Source organism: Neofelis nebulosa, chromosome 11 (genome assembly GCF_028018385.1).
Source record: "Neofelis nebulosa isolate mNeoNeb1 chromosome 11, mNeoNeb1.pri, whole genome shotgun sequence".
Taxonomy (NCBI): domain Eukaryota; kingdom Metazoa; phylum Chordata; class Mammalia; order Carnivora; family Felidae; genus Neofelis; species Neofelis nebulosa.
The window spans coordinates 37,175,175-37,196,403 of NC_080792.1; the positions used below are offsets into that span (position 1 = coordinate 37,175,175).

Sequence of the window (21,229 nt, forward strand, 5' to 3'; positions counted from 1 at the left end):
AAACCGTTTACACTTTGCAGAACTGCATACGCTAATTTAATGACGCTCCCGTGTTCTGCTTCGGGGACCAGGCAGACGGAGGAACTCTGGTAAAATGAAAGCGATGGCTCTCCAAGCATGTGGGGGGAAGAAAAGAGGCTTAAAGACACCAGAGCCCTGGGACACAAAGAACTCTTGGCCAGTGTGGGCCCCTCCTCTCCCTTCCCGCTCGGATTAGCCCTTGTCTTCCTTCCTCGAGGCTGCCTAACAGGCAGCCCGGAGCCAGCAGGCCCTGGAAGCAGAGAGCTGCCACTTTGGGGCCTGGTAAGTCACAGCACAGGGGGACAGCTCACCAAGGAAGAGACAGGGGACACACACCAAATCAGGAAACCAAAACTGCTCCCCAAAGTCAGGGTGATGACAGGTGTGGTGAGGAGTGTGCCTGGCTGAGCACTGCTGGGGTTTGCTGGGACGGTGCAGACGAGGGGGGCTCTGGTGCAGGCCGGGCGCAGGGCAAGAACTAATGATGCACACATGTCAGCACCGACAGGTCCTGGGCTTTCTTCAAAGTCCTCGCTCCCTGCTGACACGGGGCCAGGCCTTAACCAAAGCCCCGTTCACAGACACTAATGTTACAAGCAAAATTCAAAATCTCAGGATGCCCCCAGAGGCTTAACCCCACATCTCCTCAGAGGAGCCCCCACTTTCCTCCACAAGGGAACCTAGCGGAAGCTTCTGCACACTGGGTGAATGAGAAAACCAAGAAGCTCGGAGTCAGGTTGACATATCAGAGGGAGAAGACTTTGGTCACAGGAGGCAGAATCTGGAATACATGGCCAAGGACATGGGCAGAGACCAGGAAACACAGAGGGGGAGAGAGACAGAGAGAGAGACTGACTTCTCAGTGAGGCAACTAAAGGACATTGTCCTAAACATCGACACAACCAAAATAACTACTGAAACTGAAACTGGGCCAATCACAATTTCCTCCATAAGCAGACTCAGCTTACCCATGGGTGGCATTCAAAAGTTCACCATGACTTGGTATCTAGAATTCTGAATGCATTTTTCATAGAAATAAAGCAATACCTATAGTGAGGGTATACCATCATGGCCCATGAATTCTTGGCAACAAGGCCCACGCTGTATTCTTCTTTGATTTCCAAGTGCACTGCAGAGAACCTGACAAAGAGCAAAAACTCACATGGATGTAGGGTGAGTGAAAGGTTTCTGCAAACGTCAGGCATGACTTCACATCTCATGTCTTTGTGTGTTCCTAGAGAAGAGCTGACGTCCTCGGTTGTTTTTTTTTTTTAATGTTTATTTATTTTTGAGAGTGAAAGACAGAGCTCCAGCAAGGGAGGGGCAGAGAGAGAGAGAGACACAGAATCCAAAGCAGGCTCCAGGCTTTGAGCCATCAGCACAGAGCCCAATGTGGGGCTCGAACCCACAAAGTGTGAGATCATGACCTGAGCTGAAGTCGGTCGCTTAACCAACTGAGCCACCCAGGCACCCTCCTCCTCAGTTTCTAAAGATACTCAAAGAATCACACCAAACTCCTTCTATTTAGGCCCTTGACCTGATTTGTGTACTATAATACCCGTTGTTCCCACCACCTTCCCGTTCACATCAGATAGGTCTCTTCTCTGACTCGCCAGAGGAAGGAAACCACAGCCATCGGGCCACATATCCCCCACCCCCACTCACTTCATCTGTGTGATGATCAAAGTGCATTTTTCATACTCTGAGATCCTCCAGTGCGGCTTGCTGCTTCGTTGACTTATGGTCTTTTGCCAACCGATAGAACTTCTGATGATCTGCGCTCCATGGGGTTTGCCAAATGGTCCCTATGCAGCTCTGTCACAGGCACTGACTGTCCCTTTGCAAAGTCATGGAATGAGGGTCCAGAGTGAGTGCTGGGTGATGTCACAGCTCAGGGCAATGAGGCTAAAGGGGGACCCCAGGGCTTCACCTCACATTCGTCCCCATCAGGGCCTCTGAAGGCTTAAGAATAAAGAATTGTCAAATACCTATAAACAATGATTTTTAAATTAATGATCCTTTCTCTGGGAAGTGTTTGAAAAGGTTCTTAGACTCTGAAGTTCAAAGACTCAAATAACAAACTCTTCTGACAAAGGGGAATTTGCCTAATAAGTCCAAAGCCCTGACAGTCCTGCTAAGGAGGGTGCCAGGTAATTCTCTGCCAAAATGCAATCCCACTTCCAGGTATTTATCCGAGAAAAATGAAAACGTATGTTCCCACAAAATCCCCACACAAACATTTACAGCAGAAAAGGCAGTAGGACATGGTGGCTAGGAGATTAGCCTCCAGGTCAAATGTTTATAGCAGCCTTATTTGTAATCACCAAAAACTGGAAATAACAGTGAATGAATGAAGTGAATGAATGAACAACTGGTACATCCATACAATGGAATACCACCCAGCATTAAAAAGGAACGAGGCATACAACAGCCTAGGTGGAGCTCAAGGGCACCCTTGAAGGGTGGAAGAAGCCAGTCTCTGAAGGTTACAGACCACATGGCTTCTGGAAAAAACAAAACCACAGGGAGAGAGAAGAGATCTGTGGCTGCCAGAGGTTGGGGGTGAGGGGAATGTCTGACTACAAAGGGATAGCCCTCCGGAATTCTTCAGGTTGGTTCCATAGTGTAGCGGTTAGCACATCTGCTTTACAGAATTCCTCAGGTTGCTGGAATTCTTCTGTATCCTGTGGTAATTACAAGAACCCATGTACGAGTTAAAGCTCCTAAGATTGCACACCAAAAGTAAAAGTGAGTTTTACTGTATATAAATGTCTTTTTCAGAAGCTCACAAATCCTGGACGCTCCTCCCATGTAACAATGGAGTCTCGAACGTTGGCCAGCCTTGCTGACTTGTTCTAACGAGCAGGGTACCAGTGAGAGAGACAGAAGAGGTGAGACAGCACCCTCCTGGCCTCCGTCTGGAGCCCTGAGTTGCCGAGGAAGAAGTCCAGCTACCCAGGAACCACCGTATTAGAGACGGGTGGAGAAACCAGAGAGATAATGAGAGATGCCTGAGGAGGCCCCCCCCCCCTGCATCCGCCCAGCCCAGAGGACAGCCTTGCCAACTGGAGAAGCCATGATCCGGCTGCAACCTCAGGAGACAGCCAGAGCCAGAACCATCCGGCGAGGTGCTCCCAAGTTCCTGGCCCAAGGAAACCCTGAGAGAAATGTGAATGTTTTAAGCAACTATGCTTCAGAGTGATTTGTTCACAGCCACGGGCAACTAATAAAGGCATTTTCTGAGCAATTGTCATGTGACAGACACTTGCTCATACATTGTCTTGCCTATTCTCCTTCATTTCATCATTTTCTGGGCACTTTCTATACGCCAGGGACTCTACATGGAAAGGGGCGAGAAGTGCCAAGAGCAAGAGAATCACCAGAACGTGAGGGCTAAGAGATGGGCATCCAGAGCCAGAGAAAGGTGCTTGGTTTGGGCAGCTGGCCAGATGGTATGTCCCTCACAGAGGCAGCACTAACAAGATCCAATCTAGACACAGTGCATGTTCGGCATCTGTGGGACATCCCAAGGGAGCTGTCTAGGGGCAGCTGGATAGTTGGCCTAAGGACCAGAGAGAGCCCTGGACTAGACATAAGAACAAGGGGGTTATCAGAAGGCCCTGGAAGCCACCCAGAAAATGAGGTCAACTGTGAGGAGAAGGCACGGTCTTGGGACAAAGCCCTGAAGAAGGCCAACACTCAAAGGGCAGGAGGGCACAGCGGACTGAGAAGGAAGACTGGGAGGGTGAATCTGTCACTATCGAACTTGGAACAGCATTCCTCAGAGGGGATGACCAGAACTAGGAAGTGCTGCGAAGAGATTAAATAAGATAAAGACAGAAAAGCATCCCCTGCATTAAAGACAACCACCTCAGCAGGGAATTTCACTGCAGTGGGGCAGACAGGAGAGAGAATGGAACAGGAGGGAAAATGAGGTAAGACAGCAGAGCTCAGACGAGGTCTAAGACGCCTGGGGGTGAAGGCAGACTCCGGATCTGGAGACAAGGGAGGAGTGTTTTCCAGATGAAAGAGGCTCCAGCCCATCTACATGCTAAAGGAACCATCCCAGAGGGAAGTTGAGGCTGAAGGTACAAGGTGGGGCAGGGGTTGCTTTGTCTGTGAAGTTACAAGTGAGGCAGGGGAGAGGAGGGACCCGGAAACAGGTGCCCCCCACCGTGGCAGCTAGGGCTAAAGGCCACTAATGCAAAGGTAGGATCCTTTTTGGTTTTGTCCACAACATCTCTGTAAGGGAGGATGCTACAGGTCCAAGGTTTTAGGAGAGGGAATATGGAGGGCGGGGCTGGAGCTGGCCCCCACCACCACTTTGCTGACCCTTGGTTTCCTTTCTTTGGCTTACAGTGCTGGCCTTAACAGAGACTGACACTGTACAGATACCCCATAAACATTTATGAAACAGAGGAACATGGGAGAGTCCCCAAAAGGGTCTCATCCTAGCCCTCCTTGGCTAATACCTCCACTGACCAAGAATAGCTGTGACCAGGGGCCATGGACAGCAGGAGACCCCATCCTCTAGGCCCAGGCCAGGCCCATCCTGTGGCTTGTCTCTGACTATCCTCCTCCCATGCATTCTTCATAGGTGGCTTTTCAGTGACTGCCTGTCCATCCCTCTCCTTTCTTTTTCTTCTCTTCCTTCTTTCCCTCACCTTTTTTTTTTTTTTGTAATCATTCTCTTCTCATACTTTCATTTTTCTCTCCTCTTTCCTTCCTTTTCCCTTACTTTTATCCATTGTGTGGAATGGAAGTAAACTTCTGAAATCGTTTTGTGCTCACTGATGACAGCCCAGTGTGCCAGCCCAGCCCACGGTCTACCTCCGTGGGGCCCCACCATCAGGGGCTGTTCTCAATTGCCCAGAGCCAGCCAGACCTGACCCCCACGCCACATCCCATCCATTTCTCACCTGCATAGAGTGTCCTCGCCTTTCTATTCGCTTCCTCAACCATTCCTACTCTCTCCAGGAGGCTTTTTGGACTGTGAGCCCACACAGATTTTCCCCACTTCTGACATTTCTATAGCCCGACTGCCTATGTCACACGCAGACATGAGTCATATGCTGACCTGTCAGTTGTTTCTTCACTCTGTGTTATGTCTATGACTGATTTCCCCAACCAATCATAGCCATAAAGGAGATGATTTTCATGACCTGGGATCAGTGGCCTTGATAGAAAGTTTCCCACTTAACCAAACTCTGCTCCGCAGCTCTCATAAAAATCAGCAGCAGCTGGTTACATATAATGTCTATGGGCTCAGCTGAAATCTCCCCCTGATCACGTTCACTCCACAAACTTCCCTGGGTGTCGATCTATGTTCCTCATGCTTATCTGTGACGGACCGAGGAGGAGAGTCCTCGCTGGAGAGACTTGGAGCCTGGGGGAGAGAAGATGTATGCTGGACCTCGCCCTGCCGCCCTCTGAGAAGCTTAATGAGCATCCGTCGTGAAGCCAACCTGATTTTAGTTTTCTCATCTTGGAGATGGAGCCTAAAGGCCCCATCTCGCCCCCTTTCAGGGTTGTGTGAGGATCAACCAGGCAAACCTATGTCCCAGTGCCCTGTAAGCTGCACAGACACGTCGTGGTTCTATTACTGGCGGATTCAGTGATGAATCACTGTCCACAAAAATGCACCCAGTTCTGGGAACAAAAAACCACTCATATCCTTGACTATTGTTCTGGACAGGCAGGCCAAAGCTCTTTTTTCCTGCCCGCAAACACACGGTGCTGCTGAACTTGAATGGAAGACCCCCAGGAAGACTGGATAACCTCTCCCATGTCCGTGCACTGGCCACTCAGACACTAGCCGCTCGGAAACTGCCAGGATACTGCAGAAGCCAGGGGGTTGGTGATTTCTGGAAGCTGTGGTCAGGACCCAGCCTGAGTGCTCCTGCAGCCTGAAAGTATGATCTGATTCGGCCAAGAGGTAATGCATCCCTGTTAGCTGAGTGTCATCCCCTGAAATTGTACCTATCCAGAACCCCCGAGGCTGGCAAAGGGCTGAATCTCCCCGTGTGGAAGGAAGGGCAGTTGGACTCTGTGGCCACCACTCCCATCTCCCAGACCCACCTTCCTCTTGGGACGTCCCACTAATCACAGCTGCGCTGGCCTCCCCAGCTTCAGGGACCCTGACCTTCACACAAGCTCACAACTCTCCTCACCCTCCCCACGGGTCAGCATGGGCAGAACAGTAAACAAGGCCGTGTAGAAGGCCCGGAACGAGGCAGAAGGGACATCTGGCCCATGACACAGCGCTTCCTCGTCGTGCACTGCAGGCCTCAAATCTGGCCCCGTGGAGGAGACCTCACCACCCCCGTGCAGCAGAGCCGCAGGCCATGTGCACACCCTCCAAACCCAACAGGAGATAGCACTGACGGGACAGTGGGCCTTCTCTTGCCAACCCCAGGCTTCCTGTCTGAGATCCTAGCACAGACCCAGTGCGGAAAAGGCCAGAAAACAAGGTTTTGCTATTCTGAAGAATTGGTTCTACCTCACTCACCTGCAGTTTGTGGGGGAAATTGTAACATGCAAATCATGTTCACAGATTAGGGATCTGATGAAGGATCTTGAAAGTTAAGGGTCTACTCCACTGTTGCAATCATCATGATATAAATATACCCTATACTTTTCCACCTAACATTCTTTCAAATATTCAAAAATTATCTACTAGGGCTTATTATGTATCAGGTGCTGCCCTAGGAACTCTGAACTGGAAGGTAAGGGAAAATGCATTTCCTGGGGCACCTGGGTGGCTCAGTCAGTTAAGTATCCAACTCTTGATTTCGGCTCAGGTCATAATCTCACAGTTCGTGGGTTCAAGTCCCCCATCAGGCTGCATGCTAACAGTGCAGCCTGCTGGGGATTCTCTCTCTCCTTTTTTGTCTCTGCCCCTCCCCTACTCATGCTCTCTCCTCTCCTCTCCTCCCTCTCTCTCTCTCTCTCTCTCTCCTCCTCCTCCTCCTCCTCCTCTCTCTCAAAATAAATAAACTTTAAAAAATGCACTTCCTGCTACTGAAGGGTTATACCTGCTGGGGAGATGGTAACACAGAATGAAATAAGAACCAGAGTGTCATGGGTGAGGGGTGTGTGAAGCACAGCCCACACATGCCTGGGGGAGGGCTGGGAAAGCCTACAGAGGTAACCCTTAGACACAGTCTCATCCCAGACTGGAGGGCTGAAGAGGCAGTCCAGGTAAAGGCAAGAACTTGAACAACCATCCGGGGCAGCCTATCAGGAGAACTGCAGGCATTTTCGCACAGGGTTTCGGAGGGGTAGGGAGGGAAGGACAATCAGGGATAATGTGGGAGTGGCAGACAAAGGGCCAGGTCACAGAGAGCCCTGAGTGTCCCTGTGAAGAGCTGGGACTTCACCTGTAGATACTGGAGAGCCACCAGAGTGAAGGAGGAAGGGGTAAGGAAAGCAACTGGGGAGTGGGAGAATGGATCAGAGTTATTTTCCAGAGCCTAGACTCCTGTCCAAAGGAGAACCAAGACGACTCAGGAAAGGAAAGAAGGGGGGCTGGATGGGTGCAGAGGAATCAGGCTGACTCACAGTTCTCATGGCGTTTCTGATGAATAAGATGCAGGAGAGGCGATGAAAGCAGGTCTGGGAGAAGGAGGTCACTCATCCCATTCTTGACATTTCTTATCTACATTTCCATATGCACAATTTTATGATTCCTGGGGGTTGTCACGGACTGAATATGTCTCCTCAAAACTCACAGGTTGCAGCCCTAACTGCCAATGTGATGGTATTAGGAGGGACAGCCTGTGGTTTAGATGCGGGTGGGGCCCCATGATGGGATTAGTGCCCTTATAAGAAGAGGAAGTTAAAGGTATAAAACCACAAAGAAGAAAGAAAGAAGGAAAGAAACAAAAGAGAGGAAGGAAGGAAGGAAGGAAGGAAGGAAGGAAGGAAGGAAGGAAGGAAGGAAGGGAAGGAAAGTGACAAAGAGGGAAAGAAGGAGGAGAAAGAGGGGGGAGACACAAGAGCTTCCTCTCTCTGCCATATAAGAACACAGCAAGAAGGTGGCCATCTATCTGCAAGCCAGAAAGGAGAACCTAACCAAGAACCAAATCTACTGGCACCTTGATCTTGGACTCCCAGTCTCTGGAACTGTTGAGAAAGTAAATGTCTGCTGTTTAAGCCCCCAGTCTATGGTATTGTGCTATAGCAGCCTGTGCTAGGATAGGAGTTATTTTCATAGTTGCCCAATATTCTATGCATAATAAAACATATTTAATATCTTCCTTGTGCTTGGACACGGAGTTTGTCTTCTCTTTTCATTATTAAAATAACCCTCAAATATCTTTTATATTTTTATTTCTCTCTTCAAATAATTCTTGCAAGTGGGGTCACCCAGTCCAAAATAATCGTTTTTATGAATTTCATGTGTTGCCAAGTCTCTAGAAAGAGGGAGGATCATGGACTACACTACCTGCAGCATTTAAGTGCCTTAGTTTTCTCAAAGCATTAGCAACCAATGAGATGTACCTCTGTCTTACTACCGTGATACTGTTATATGTACACAAAGTAACAGTTCTAAGTTTAGCATTGACTTTTAAAGTATAGTCATGATTTTGTCCCTCAAAATAAGGAGAGGCAATGGGATACACACAAATAATTTACTAGTGGTTTGAACAATCTTCTCTGAATACCACCTGGTGGTAATCCCAGCACTCAAATGTCACTCTCAGCTGTGATGCTAGCTGTGTGTCAGACTGGAGCTGGGCTTGAAACTTGGTCTAGCTCTTTCTTCACCAACTCCACACTGAATTAGGGACCATCTTTCCAACCACCTTCTTAAAATGGGGGAAACTGCTTCCATCCAAGATAAATTCTTTACCCTTCTACTCCACAACAAAACACCTAGGAATTCATGTTAAGGAAATAATTAGACAGAAGTGCAAAGATTTTCTTTCTGCAAATATATATATATGTATATATATATATATATATGTATATATACACACATATATATATATATATATTATAGCATCATCTGCATTTTTATATTGGCAACTACCTAAACATCCAGTGGTTCATTCATTCCTGCATTTGTTTAATGAATATTTATTAAGCACCAAGCACAGGACTGATACACACGGAAGAAGACAGAGCCCTTTCCCTCACAGCACAGGGGAATAATGCTTACATGGACCACAGTAGATGCATGTCCTAGATTACCATGCTGTCATTAAAGAAGATATGCTCCAGGAGTATTTCATGGCTCTGGAAAGTATTCATAATATTATATTTTGAAATGCAAAGATACTTAAATCCTGGTAAGACACAAAGGGTTAAGAGTGACTGGTTCCCTTTGGGTGGTGAGCAGAGTGGTTTCTATGCCTTCAGTGTGCTTTTCTGTCGTCTCCAAATTTATACACGTGCTCATACTGTGACAGGAAGAGATGCCCTGTTAGTTTTACACGGGTATGCTCCTTGCCTCTTGGCCTTTCTCTCCTTGGATCTAGCTTTGTTCATGGTAACCTCTCCCCAGCAACGTCACTCTGATTCCACAAAGTTCACAGCTAAATGGAACCGCAGGTGTGAAGATGGTTTAGGATATCAAACATACGCAGAGCAATACGGATGACATTGACCGAAGTAGGAGAAACAGACTCCATTACTCACCTTTAACATGAGAAGAAATTAGCTTTCTACTTCTGCTCCCACAGGGAAAAGTGACCAGTCTGTATCTAGGCACTATCTGCAGGTCACAGGTCACTCTACCTACCAAACCCTGTAGTCAGGGTCCTTCTGGTTCATCCGTCCAATTTCCACCCTCTTAGGCATCAGCCAAGTGATGAACCGTCCAGACCTATCTCCATCCCCATCTGTGGAGCTACGAAGACCCACTTCTGTAAGTGAAAACCAGGAACAAGTAAAGAATAAATTCTGCAAGTACAGCTCAAAAATGAGAAAGGCGGCACTTGAAGGGAGGGGCAACTACTCACTCTCGAACTAGAACAGGCTGCCAGAGGCTTTGCAGGAGGACCTTCTGCATGGAAAGAGTTTGAATGAGGCCACTCTTCCTTCTCTCCAGCCCTGAATGTTATGGTAATTCACCCATTCAAAACCATTTGCTAGACATGTGCTTTGTGCCAGACACTGTTCTAGGCTCTAGGGCTATATCAGTAAACCAAACAGACCCTAAAAGCAAGCAAGCAACCAACCAACCAACCAACCCTGCCTTCGTGGAGCAGTGGGCCAACCGCTCAAGGGTTTTGGAGTTGACCCTCAAGGACAGGGGGCTGAGGGAGGTTTGGAGCAGAGGAGTGAAGTATTCTGACTCTCTTTTTCCTCTTTAATGGGTCACACAGGTCTGTTTCCTCGGTATTCCTTCACCTTAAAATCCATTAAAGGGACCCTCTTGAACCATTTTTTCCTATCAGTGGCTATGTTCCAAGGCCAGGGGAGAACCTCTACCCCGCAGATATCACGACTTCCCGTAAACCACAGGCAGTAAGACGGTGGGCTGTCAGCACAAGAACACACTGCTGGACAATGGAGCACACGGCCCAGAAACACCCCTCCAGGGCTGTGGACACAAGTGGCTCGGGGCGGCACCACCAAGACTGTGCTCCCAGCCCCCCCCCCCCCCACATTCCCTACGACTGGGGTATCGTCAACCTCTGTCTTCAGTCAGCTGCTTTCCAGGGGAGTCCAGCACCGACCCCCCGCCCCCAGCTGCACGCAGCCTGCGTGAGCAAATCAGAGGACCAGACAGAAGTCCCCTCATAATTATTCACAAGGGTTGAAAGCTGGGTTTTTCAGGGTGTGGTACACTGAATACCGAGTTTAATGAAATTACAATAGGAGAGGGGAAGGAAGCGTTGTTTAAACCACTTGTCTCCACCTCAGCACCACCACACATATGTGTTCCTGAGTTGTGAGGGATTTACCTTTGGCTCTGGAGTAACAATTACCATGAGGGGAGGACTGGGGAAGGTGAGCTCAAATCATGGAGAAAACAAAACTGGTGCCAAAGCGGTATAAACTCCTCTAGTCAAAGCACTGGCCAGCACGAGCAGGCAACGTGAATGGCAGCAGTGCTGCATGTGACTCCGGCTTGGCCAAAAGGACCCTCCTCCTCATCCGCTCCCCCAAGGACCCCTTGCTCAGTCTTGCACCTGCTCTAAACATGTCAGTGTCTGGCCACTCAGGAGCATCTGCCCATCAACGCATCCGCCACGAGCCCCAAGCCGCTCCTGGGATCTGACGCATCAGACAGAAGATGCGTCAGTCACATCTTCTATTCTGAGAACTTCAAAATAATCTTTGGAATGTCCTGTGCACTCTGGTAAAGGCCCCGGGCACTTCATTCGCTGCCATAACACCGGTGCATGAAGATGCAGAGTAGCCTAGTCAGTAACAGCAAAGTCTTCTTCTGGGTTTTTTTTTTTTTTCTTTCCAAGAATGTTAAAAATACTTGATGAAGTGGAGCGCCTGGGTGCCTCAGTTGGTTGAGCGTCCGACTCTTGATTTTGGCTCAGGTCATGATCTCACAGTCCATGAGTTCAAGCCCCGAGTTGGGCTCAGCGCTGACTTCATGGAGCCTGCTTGGGATTCTATCTCTCCCTCTCTCTCTCTCTGCCCCTCCCCTGCTCTCTCTCTCTCTCTCTCTCTCTCTGAAAATAAGTAAATAAACTTAATATTGGATGAAGTGATCAACAAATCCATTTTTCTGTGTCCTTTTTGCCAAATCTAGAACCATTGTCCTATATTGAATTGCAAGACGTTTAACATTTTCCCTTTTCCCCATGTGTTCAACAATTTCGAGATTTTTCCCCCCCTGATATTAAGTTCTAAACATTTTCCCTTAGAGTCTGAAATTTTAATTTCTGGTTACAAATCTAAGTGGTGAAAAGAAAAGTAGGTCCCCAAGTTGTAAACAGACACAATGTAGATTCCATTTGTTCCTATGTGGCTCTAAAAATAGATAAACTTCTGGGTATATAATTTCGGTGATGCATGGTAACCTATTTTTTAAATTTTTTAAAATTTTTAAATTTTTTTAAATCTTCCCCCTTCCCAATAGCTAATCCATGATATGCTTTAATCTCTCCACAGAAATCAAAAGCTGCCGGTACGAATGCGAACGTATACAATCAACTTACATTTTCATATACGTTACAACGTCACTGCCATGCACTGCGTTATGCTCTCTTGAGGCATACTAAAGGTGGAGGTAGGACTGACTCACTGGGAATCAGGTAAGAGCCTGCGGGTGGCCATGAGACTAAGTCACAGGCTCCAAAAGCCACTGAGAAACCGAGTACCTTTATACTGGTGTCATTCAGTATAGCCTCAGCAATATGTCAGTTTAATGATAAAAATTTGCAGGCAGCTACTGAAGCTACACGTAGGATACCTCTACCTTAACACTTCTTTTACCAAACTAAGAGTTTGTATAACTGATGCTTGCTGACTTCATCTTAAGAATTGACTGAGCCTGGGGGCGCCTGGGTGGCTCAGTCGGTTGGGCGTCCAACTTCGGCTCAGGTCATGATCTCGCGGTCCATGGGTTTGAGCCCCGCATCAGGCTCTGTGCTGACAGCTCAGAGCCTGGATGGAGCCTGCTTCGGATTCTGTGTCTCCCTCTCTCTCTGCCCCTCCCCTGCTCAAGCTCTGTCTCTGTCTCAAAAATAAATAAACATTAAAAAAAAAAAAATTAAAAAAAAAAAAAGAATTGACCAAGCCTGGAAAGATACCCTAAATATAAAAAGACTGATGTCCCACACTTGCTTTCAAAGATCCTAAGGAGTACATAAACATCAGGGTAGGAAGAAAAATATCAGTGGAAGCATAACAAAAAATCTACAGAAAAACTGGCTATCTCGGCCATAGTAGACACACTCAGGACACCCAGTGACACTTAATGAAAGGACTCTGATCCCAAAGGGGACATTGGAACTCGTAACCTAATTTTTTAGCTCTTTTATTTTAAAAGTTCAACATCTGCGAAAGTATAGAAAATAGTGTAATGACCCACCTCCTGCACCCATATTTCAGCGTTAACTCATGGTCGATCTTGCCCCATCTGTACATTCACCCACCTACTTGCCTCTTGTCCAGGATTATTTTGAAACAAATTCCAGATATCATATAATTTCACCTATAAATATTTCAGTATGTATCTCTGAAAAATATAAACTTTCTTTAACTATAACCATAATATTATCACATTTTAATAATTTCTAACATGAAATCAATTTATCATTAAATTTAATAAATTTTAATACCAAATAGTCATTCAAGTTTCCTCAATGATTTCAAATATTTATTCACCGCGTGTTTGTTCGAATTAGGACCCAATTAGCCACGCACTGCAATCAGCTGTTGATATATCTCTTGAATCTCTTTTAATCTAAGTTTGCCCTCCATCTTTTTTTTCTTTGCAATTTAATTTTTTGGAGAAACCATAGTTTCCCACAATCTGGATTTTGCTGATTGCACCCCTGCAGTGAGGTTTAACATTCGTTGTAGCTTAATTTTCCCCATTCTTTCTTACTTAGTTCAGAACAAGATCCAGAAACACTTCCCAATAAAACAGCTAATAAAGCAAAAATAAAAACAAAAAGCAATCTGCTTGTCTCTCTAAAGGAGCAGATGCTGACAAACACAAGATTCTGAAAATGTCCCCCAGAAGTGGAAGCAGCTACATTGATTAGAAAGCCAGGTTAAACTGGGGACATTCCTGAGCCAGCCACAGACCACAGGGGCGTCACCTGGAGATGAGGTGGGGAGGTTGCCAGGAGTGGTGACTGGCTCAGGACAAAAAGGTTCGCAAGCGTTCAAAGTTTCATCTTCAGAGAGAAATAAACCCTGGAGGAGAAAGAAGGCTGGGGGGAGGGGAGCTCAGCGTTGGCCTCAGCACGTTAATCAGTTTTAAATCTGCCACCATTAAGAACTAACATTTCAGAGTCCGGAGGGGGAGGGCAGGGGCAGGCTGGCCTGTTGTTTTCCAGAGGGACACAGGTTGGACTCCGAGGACAAAAGGCACGGCCTCACAGAGCTCCAATGCTGGAAGGACTTACCAGAGCACGACCGGTTAAGTCCCAGCCCTGTGACAGGCAGTCGCTTGTGAAGGCAACGCAGGCAGCCCCCCTCCCCCACCTGTGCTTCCCCTGCACAAGAGAGCGTGTGCTCTGCTGCTGGCTTTCTAATAATGGGACACACTTGGCTACAGGCTTTGGAGGGAAAAAAAAAAAAGACGACCTTAAATTTCAGCTCTTTCACTTAAAAGTGGTGTGGCCTTAGATAACCTGCTTAGTCTCCCTGTGCCTCAGTTTCCCCACCTGTTACTTGCAGATACTACTGTCCATCTGCCAGAGCTGTTATGAGGATAAATCAAGTTATGCATGAAGGCCTACAGTGTAGTGCCCAGCACATTCCCATTATGTGTTAGCCTTTGCCCCCCAAAGATTTCCGCCAGTCCCTTCCACACCACATCCTTGCAGGAAGCCATGACAGCACCTGCAGGGCGTCCGGCTGGGTTACCGATGCCGTCTGTGGCCATGCATGAAGCAAAGCCAACTGACCCATAAAGAGTTCAATCCCATGATCCTGATCTCAATAGCGTGGCTCCAACCAACTGAGCTAATTACGGTACAGTCAGATTCACCTCGGCTTGCACAGAGATGCTCTCAGCACTTCATACAACATTCTTCAACACTTCTGTCCTAAGATGCTCTGTGCCACAATACACTTGCCAACTTTACTAATGATCTCATCTTCTAAAAATCTTAATGTAATGTAGCAAACAGATGTGTCCCGTAAGAGGATTAAGGTGGAAATTTATTACAGCAATAATACCAGTGGATTTGTGTTCTATAACTAACACCGATCAATCAACTTAGGGCACACTCCATCTTCGCACTACTCAGCTTCAAGAAAAACATGGGAGAACTAGCCAGCCAGGTCTCTCCCTCAAAGAACTGATCTGTAACAGGGGAGACAGTGAGAGCCCCACGTACTGAGAGCCTGACCTAAATGACCTCTAATCCATGCTGCTTAGGAATCACCAAAGCATGTTGGAAAAAATACACATCCTGATTCAACAGGTCTGGGGAGGCTGACAGCCCCTTTCTAAGAGGAGTCTAGGTGACGCCCAGCCCACCCTTGAAGGACCAAGGCTCTAATTCTCACTGTGATCTGTTGTTTTGCAGGTGGAACAGCTGAGACAGGGAGGCGACCACAGAGACAGAGGTCGTGAGAAAAAAATGAACACAATACAGTCAAGAGATGGAACTCTGGAAAATGGACAGGCTGCCTGGAAGGAAGACATCCAAGACACAGAAGTGGAGTCATTGAGAGCTGAGGCCTGGTGTTGAATGCCAACCCTGGAACTTCCCACTCGTGTGACCAGGTGGATTCCTTCTGTTCTGGGTCTCTTCTGCCACGGAATGCAAGAGTACCCGTACCTGATCCGTAGACTTGGCGAAATGATGCATATCTAGAATGCTCCTTGTCTTGGGCAAGCGCCTAGAACACCATCACTATTATCACTCCACTCTGTCTGGTCCACAAAAGGCACCGAAGTATTTCCTGAACTGAATTACTAAGTCTTAACTGCCATTGTAACAGATAAGCTGGTTATCACTTAGTTTGTAAAAATAGCCTACGATTCCACTTTTGTCTATCAAAAGGAAACAAGAATCCATAGTCTTTCATAATCAATCAACCCCAAAACATTTAAATTGTGAAAGGCATATGATTTATTAATTCTACTGTATAGTTTTCTACATTAGAGGTCCTATAATTATAATTCCTTAGAACACTGAACCAGAAATAAACACCTATTTATGCAACATTTGAGAACAAAAGGGCTTACCTAGGCCAGACAGAACATATAACCACCAAAATGAACATCTCCCCAGTGAGTCTACAGCATCTGTTTTGACCTTTTTGTTATCACACTCGTCATTAATTTACTTATCTTCCCTGGAATGACTAGCAATTTTGGAAAAGACAAAGCATAATAAGCACAATATATCATTTTTGTCCGAGACAGTGGTTTAGTTAAGTGAACAGCTAAACTTCTAAAGGAGTCAGCAGACATGAGCTAAATTAATAGATCATTAAGTTAGAAAAAGATGCACAGACTCAAGTTTTGGCTGGGAAGGGCCTGAGAGATCCAATTCAAACGTTCCCAGCACAGGAGACTCTTACGGGGTGCTGCATAAATTAGAACCCTCCACAGGGCCTTCTAGATGCCGGTTACACAGGTGCGTTCACTAAGTGACCGTCCATCCAGCCTCTCACTTATGCCCTGCACACTTCTCTGTGTGTACAATCTACTTCAAGCAAAAGTTTACTCCCCACAGGGTGTTGAAAGTGTGGGACAGCTGGGTACACTGAGGGTGTCTGCATGTTCCACAGTCAGGCTTCTCCATCCTTTCCATCACACAGATTGCCCTCCCACAAGGAACTCCCCATCTTGCCAAGGCCAGGCTCATTGGAACCTGAGAGAAGCATTCCCTGTGTTTCAGGAAGGCTTACTCAGGGCAGGGGTCTGGAGTGAGAGCTCTGGGTTCCCTCACCATCAGCTAATTCACAGCAAGGATGGTAACTACTTGTTTCCACCTCTGACTCTGAAATCTACCAGGCCAGGAATTCTGCCTCAAGGCTCTTACTCATGCCGTAACATTCACCTGCCCCAGGCCAAAAAGTACCTGGCACACAAAGGTGATTTGGTGAGCTCCCCAAGGTAATGCAATGGAACCCCCACGACTTCCGCCCACCCCACACTGCTGGTCCAGGGAGCAGAACAGCACTGGGGGCTGAGACCCAGGGTTTGAATCTCAGCTCTCTAGTCCTAGCAAAAAAAAACTAAGTTACTTACTTGCTCTCTGCCACAGTTTCCTCATCTGCAAAATAGGGATCCGAAAAGTAGCCTCATTCACAGAGGTATGTAGCATTAAATGATATTGCACACTGACTCACAACTCGTTAGCTCTATCACAGGGGGACCATCCAATTTTAAGATTCTCTGCTGGAAATTAATGAGCATTTTTAAACATGAATGTGCACCGAGGCATATAAATGCACTGAATTCTGCTCTGCAGAGCCCTGGCTAATAGAATCAGCCAATCACTCAGCTCTAGACATGAAAAACAATGTCAAACATCTGAATATACTGCAGGGGTCTTTGGGCAAAAGACGCTGAGACCAAGCATAGCTGGGTGCCAAGACCAGGAGTCAAGGAGTTCTACAGGTTATCTCCAGGTTCTCCTTGTTCTACAGGCAACACCTCAGAACATTCTGTGAGCCAGTGCAACTTCAGCGCTGTGGCTTCTAGCTGGGGGGGGGCGGGGAGGCCAATGCTGGAGCATCATCATTTCCTCCTACCAGAACAGAGGAGGAACACTGGATCAGGACTATGGGGCTACTCTATAGAAACATAAAAAAGTACTTTAGCTTCCAGCTTGAAAGTTCAACCTATGTATATAGGGTCTGAAATCCAAGAAAACCACTTCAAGGTCATAGGGCCACAATTATGAGCCTTCTGTGGTTTCAACAAAAGATCACTGTAATCAGTGATCATAATGAATGGAGTATCATGATGCCAAAAGAAGTCCTTTGAAACTTTCAACTCAATCTACTGATTAAGAAGAACCAAATAATTTACAAAAGTGATTCTGATTCGCTGAATTCACACTACATCATTCTGTCCCTCCATCTCCCAATCCATCCTGCTTTTATGGCCAGAGAGGTTCCCCCAAACAGTGATCGTTATCCACTCTGCACCAACACGGAGAGAATGAGACAGAACTGCCCCATTCCTCATTCCTGAAAGCAGGTTACTAATTAAGGAGAGAAAGCATTGATACACTGACAGCACTGCCCAAGTACACCAGTTTCCACATACAAACTCCCTCTCTACTTCCAAGGCAGGTGAACATCATACAGAAATCTAAAGAATTTTGAAAAATCAATTTTGTTCTTTTTGGTATCAAGGGTTATCTCTTCCAAATATTTATCAATGTTGATCCTCAATGAATAAATCATCTCCAAGCTTTGATATGAACCCAAGCAAAAAAAAAAAAAAAAAAAAAAAAAGTGCCGGTAAGTAATTCTTCAAGGTGCAATCTGTTTAAGTAGGAGGGAGGGCTCTCTTGAGTAACCAAATGGTTAGCTTTCAATGCCCAGCTCTTTGCAACACACACTTTGCAAGATGCCTGTCCTCCTGCAAAGGGTTAAAAAAAAAAAAAGAAGAAGAAGAAAAGAAGAAAAAAGCCTCTATCGGGTGGACTGAGAAGCCATTCTTCCCAGGGGACACTCATTTCGGGCTGCGAGGCTCTGGCTTTGTGAGCGCGCCGCCCCTCCGCGCCCCCGCCCCTCCTCCCACAGCTACCGCTTCTCCAAGGTTCCCAAGGCCACCTGCTTCTCCAGAGAAAAGGGGGCTACTCCGAGAGCTATCTCAGTGCGCAGTCGGCATCCCCCGCGATGCCCCGCGGAGGAGGAGGAGGCGGTGTCCCCCAGGAAGAGTGCTTTGTCGTGAGGCTCGCGCGGCCGCCCGCAGCGGCCCCAGAGGCCTGAGAGGTTTAGACCTGAGTCCCCCGGGGCCCGGTTTCTTTCCGCTCCAGGCTCGGCGCCGGCCCAGGTACCAGGGCCCGCCGCCGGCATCGGAGCCCCACCCCGCCCACCCAGCCGAGCTAACGGCGCGGCGCGGGGGAACCTTCTACATCTCGCCTCGGGCCCGCGCGGCACCTGCTCTGCCCCGCCCGCTCCGGCTCTGGCCCGGAGCGCAAGCTGTCCTCCTCTCGCGCCCGGGAAATCCCGCGCCAGCCGGCGGATGCCCCCGGCCCCTCTACCTAACGGGAAGGGGGGAGGTCTGCCCTTGGGCGCCAGTCCCCCGGGGCCGCGCCTATCCGAGCCTGCCCGCGGCGCCCCCACCCCCGCGCGCCCCGCAGCAGGGGCCGCGTCCGGAGAACCCAGCCCGCATCGGTCGGCCGTACCTTGTGCGGCGCCCGCAGCAGCCGGTGGACCCCGGCCAGCTGGGTGCCGAGAGCGAGGTCCTCGCGAAACGTGAACAGCGGCGGCCGGCTGGGCTCGGGGAAGTTGGTGCTGTTGAAAGGGTCCGTGTCGTCCAAGAACTGCACCCGGCAAGCCAGCGTGGCCATGATGCATCCCTGCCCCTGGGAGCGCGGGCGCCGGGATCGGCGGGGCCGCGGGCCGAGACGCCGGGGTCACACCGCGAGCAGGGGAGGCCGCGGCCGCCGATCGCTGGCTCGCGGGCTCGCAGGCTCCGGCGCGCCCGGCTGCAGCCCGGGCTCCGGCCGCGGGGGGGCGGGGCGGGGGCGGGGCCGACAGGCCCCTCTGTCCCCTCCTCCGGCTCCTCCCCTGCTCAGTCCCCTCGCGCCCGGCCCCGCTGCCCCGACCGCGGAGCCTGCCGCCGGGAAAGGGAAAGGGAGACCCGCTCCCGCGGCATCCGCAGCCCTGCGCCAAGCCGTCTGGCAGACGCGGCGGGGCGGGGATCCCCGGCGGGCTGACTCCGGCAGCGCGGGCGCCGCTTGGGCCGCCCGCTGCACGGGCGTCCCTCGGCGTGGGGAGCATCGACGGAGCTGCACCCCTCGGGGAAGCTCCGGGTCTTCCCCATCTGCGAGAGGACTTAACCCCTTACAGATGAAGGCGGCAGTGGGGGGCTCCTGCTGCCTGGATTTGGAAAACCCCAGCTGGGCACCTGCAGAAGAGGGAGCCGCCCCCCCCCCCCCGCAAGCAAACGAGGTGGCAGCCACCTGGAGCCCAGGCGAGGGTTACCCGGAGATTTCCCTTGGGAAGAAAGAAGCTTAGGAGGAGGAGGGTGAGCCAGGGAACCCTAGCAGCTCCTAACAGATAATCCCAGGGGGCGCTAGGAGCGAAGACTGGGGGACTGCGCCGCTCTGCTCCAGGACCCCAGCGCCAGGCGTGACACCGGGGCCACCTGGTGGGTGCTAGTTGACCCTCCGTATCACCGCAGCCTCTTGACCAGTTAGGTCCCCGAATACCCTAACTGGACCTTGTGGGGCCGCGAGGACCGCTTCGGATGAGGTCACGGAGATGCAGAGGGGCGATGGAAAGCTAGTGACCTGCTCGCAAGCGAGGGACGTGGAGGAAAGGGTTGCACAGCCCACCTCGGCCGCGCGGGAGCTTCGGGCCTCCTCTCGGCCTCCCACCGCTCTCCTCGCTGCTCGCGGGCGACCCCCTTCGTTCCCAATAAGAATTCACAGTTTTCTCCATTCGCAGGCTGTGGCCAAGTTCGTGGTGCCTCATACCTCGTACAGATGACCGGGATAATACCCAATCGCTCTTCACATCCACGTCTTAACAAGGCGGCTCTATAATGTCTCTCTCCTTTTCTTGTAGTTTCAAGGAGAAAGAAATCCTCGTCCCATACTTGGCACCTTTACTTTTTCTTTCTTTTTAAGATTTTTAAGTAATCTCTACACTCAAGGTGGGGCTCAAACTCGCAATCCCCAAGATCAAGAGTCCCATGCTCCACCTACTGAGCCAACCAGCCGCCCCTCCAGCCCCTTCACCGGCACCTTTAACCTTCCCTCTCCACGTTGCATGTGCAACACTTACCGCCTGGTCTTAAAATAACAATCAGCCAGGACACTTCTATTCATTCCAGCAGAACTCCTAGCTCTCCTTACTTTTTGCTCCTTAACCCTTTGAAGGAGTCCTCTGGGCAGACCCCTACAGCAACTTCACCATCAGCTCATGGCCAGAATACTAAACCCCCAAATTCTATTCCCTCGCCAGGGGCCTCCTGCCCTCCTACTTTGAGCCCCAACTCCCTGCCCACTGAGAGAGCCCTCTGGTCTTTCTGGCCACCTCATTTCCCATCGTCACTATCCCAAAATGAATCCCAACCCATCATCTCAAGGCCTCCTTTTCACACTGCTCCCTGGGCTTCTCCCACCTGTCAGATCCTGGGCAGGTTCCTGCCCCTGCCCCATCTTGCCAATGCCTGTGGACAGTGGAACCAATCTCAGTGACCCATTTACCCCCACCCCAGGCTCCTAAGCACTGCCCAATGAGGCTGGCTCCCCACTGCCTTTAGGCAGCCAAAAGTTTCTGTCACTTTCCTCTACCTACAGATTTATTCAGTACAGAAACTTGTCTCTAGCACAAAGTCCTCCCCTCCCAACACTCCCTCCTCTCCACCTTCCATTCCCACCCTCCATCTCCCACATCTCAAGAGATAACCAAA

The 21,229-nt window shown here is 49.3% G+C and overlaps 1 protein-coding gene across 13 annotated transcripts in view; it reads right to left on the minus strand.

Moving 5' to 3' along the window:
* Positions 1-19,323, minus strand: part of FHOD3 (formin homology 2 domain containing 3) — a 471,816-nt gene extending 452,493 nt beyond the window's left edge. For 6 of the 13 annotated variants that reach the window (XM_058692316.1, XM_058692314.1, XM_058692312.1 and 3 more), the window contains exon 1: positions 18,993-19,322. In XM_058692316.1, the coding sequence (XP_058548299.1) occupies positions 18,993-19,157 (165 nt within the window). In that variant the 5' untranslated portion in view covers positions 19,158-19,322. Of the gene's footprint in view, positions 1-18,992 lie in introns of all 13 variants that reach the window. The other 7 variants (XM_058692323.1, XM_058692322.1, XM_058692320.1 and 4 more) reach the window with 2 other exon arrangements.
* Between the last annotated feature and the right edge of the window lie 1,906 nt (positions 19,324-21,229).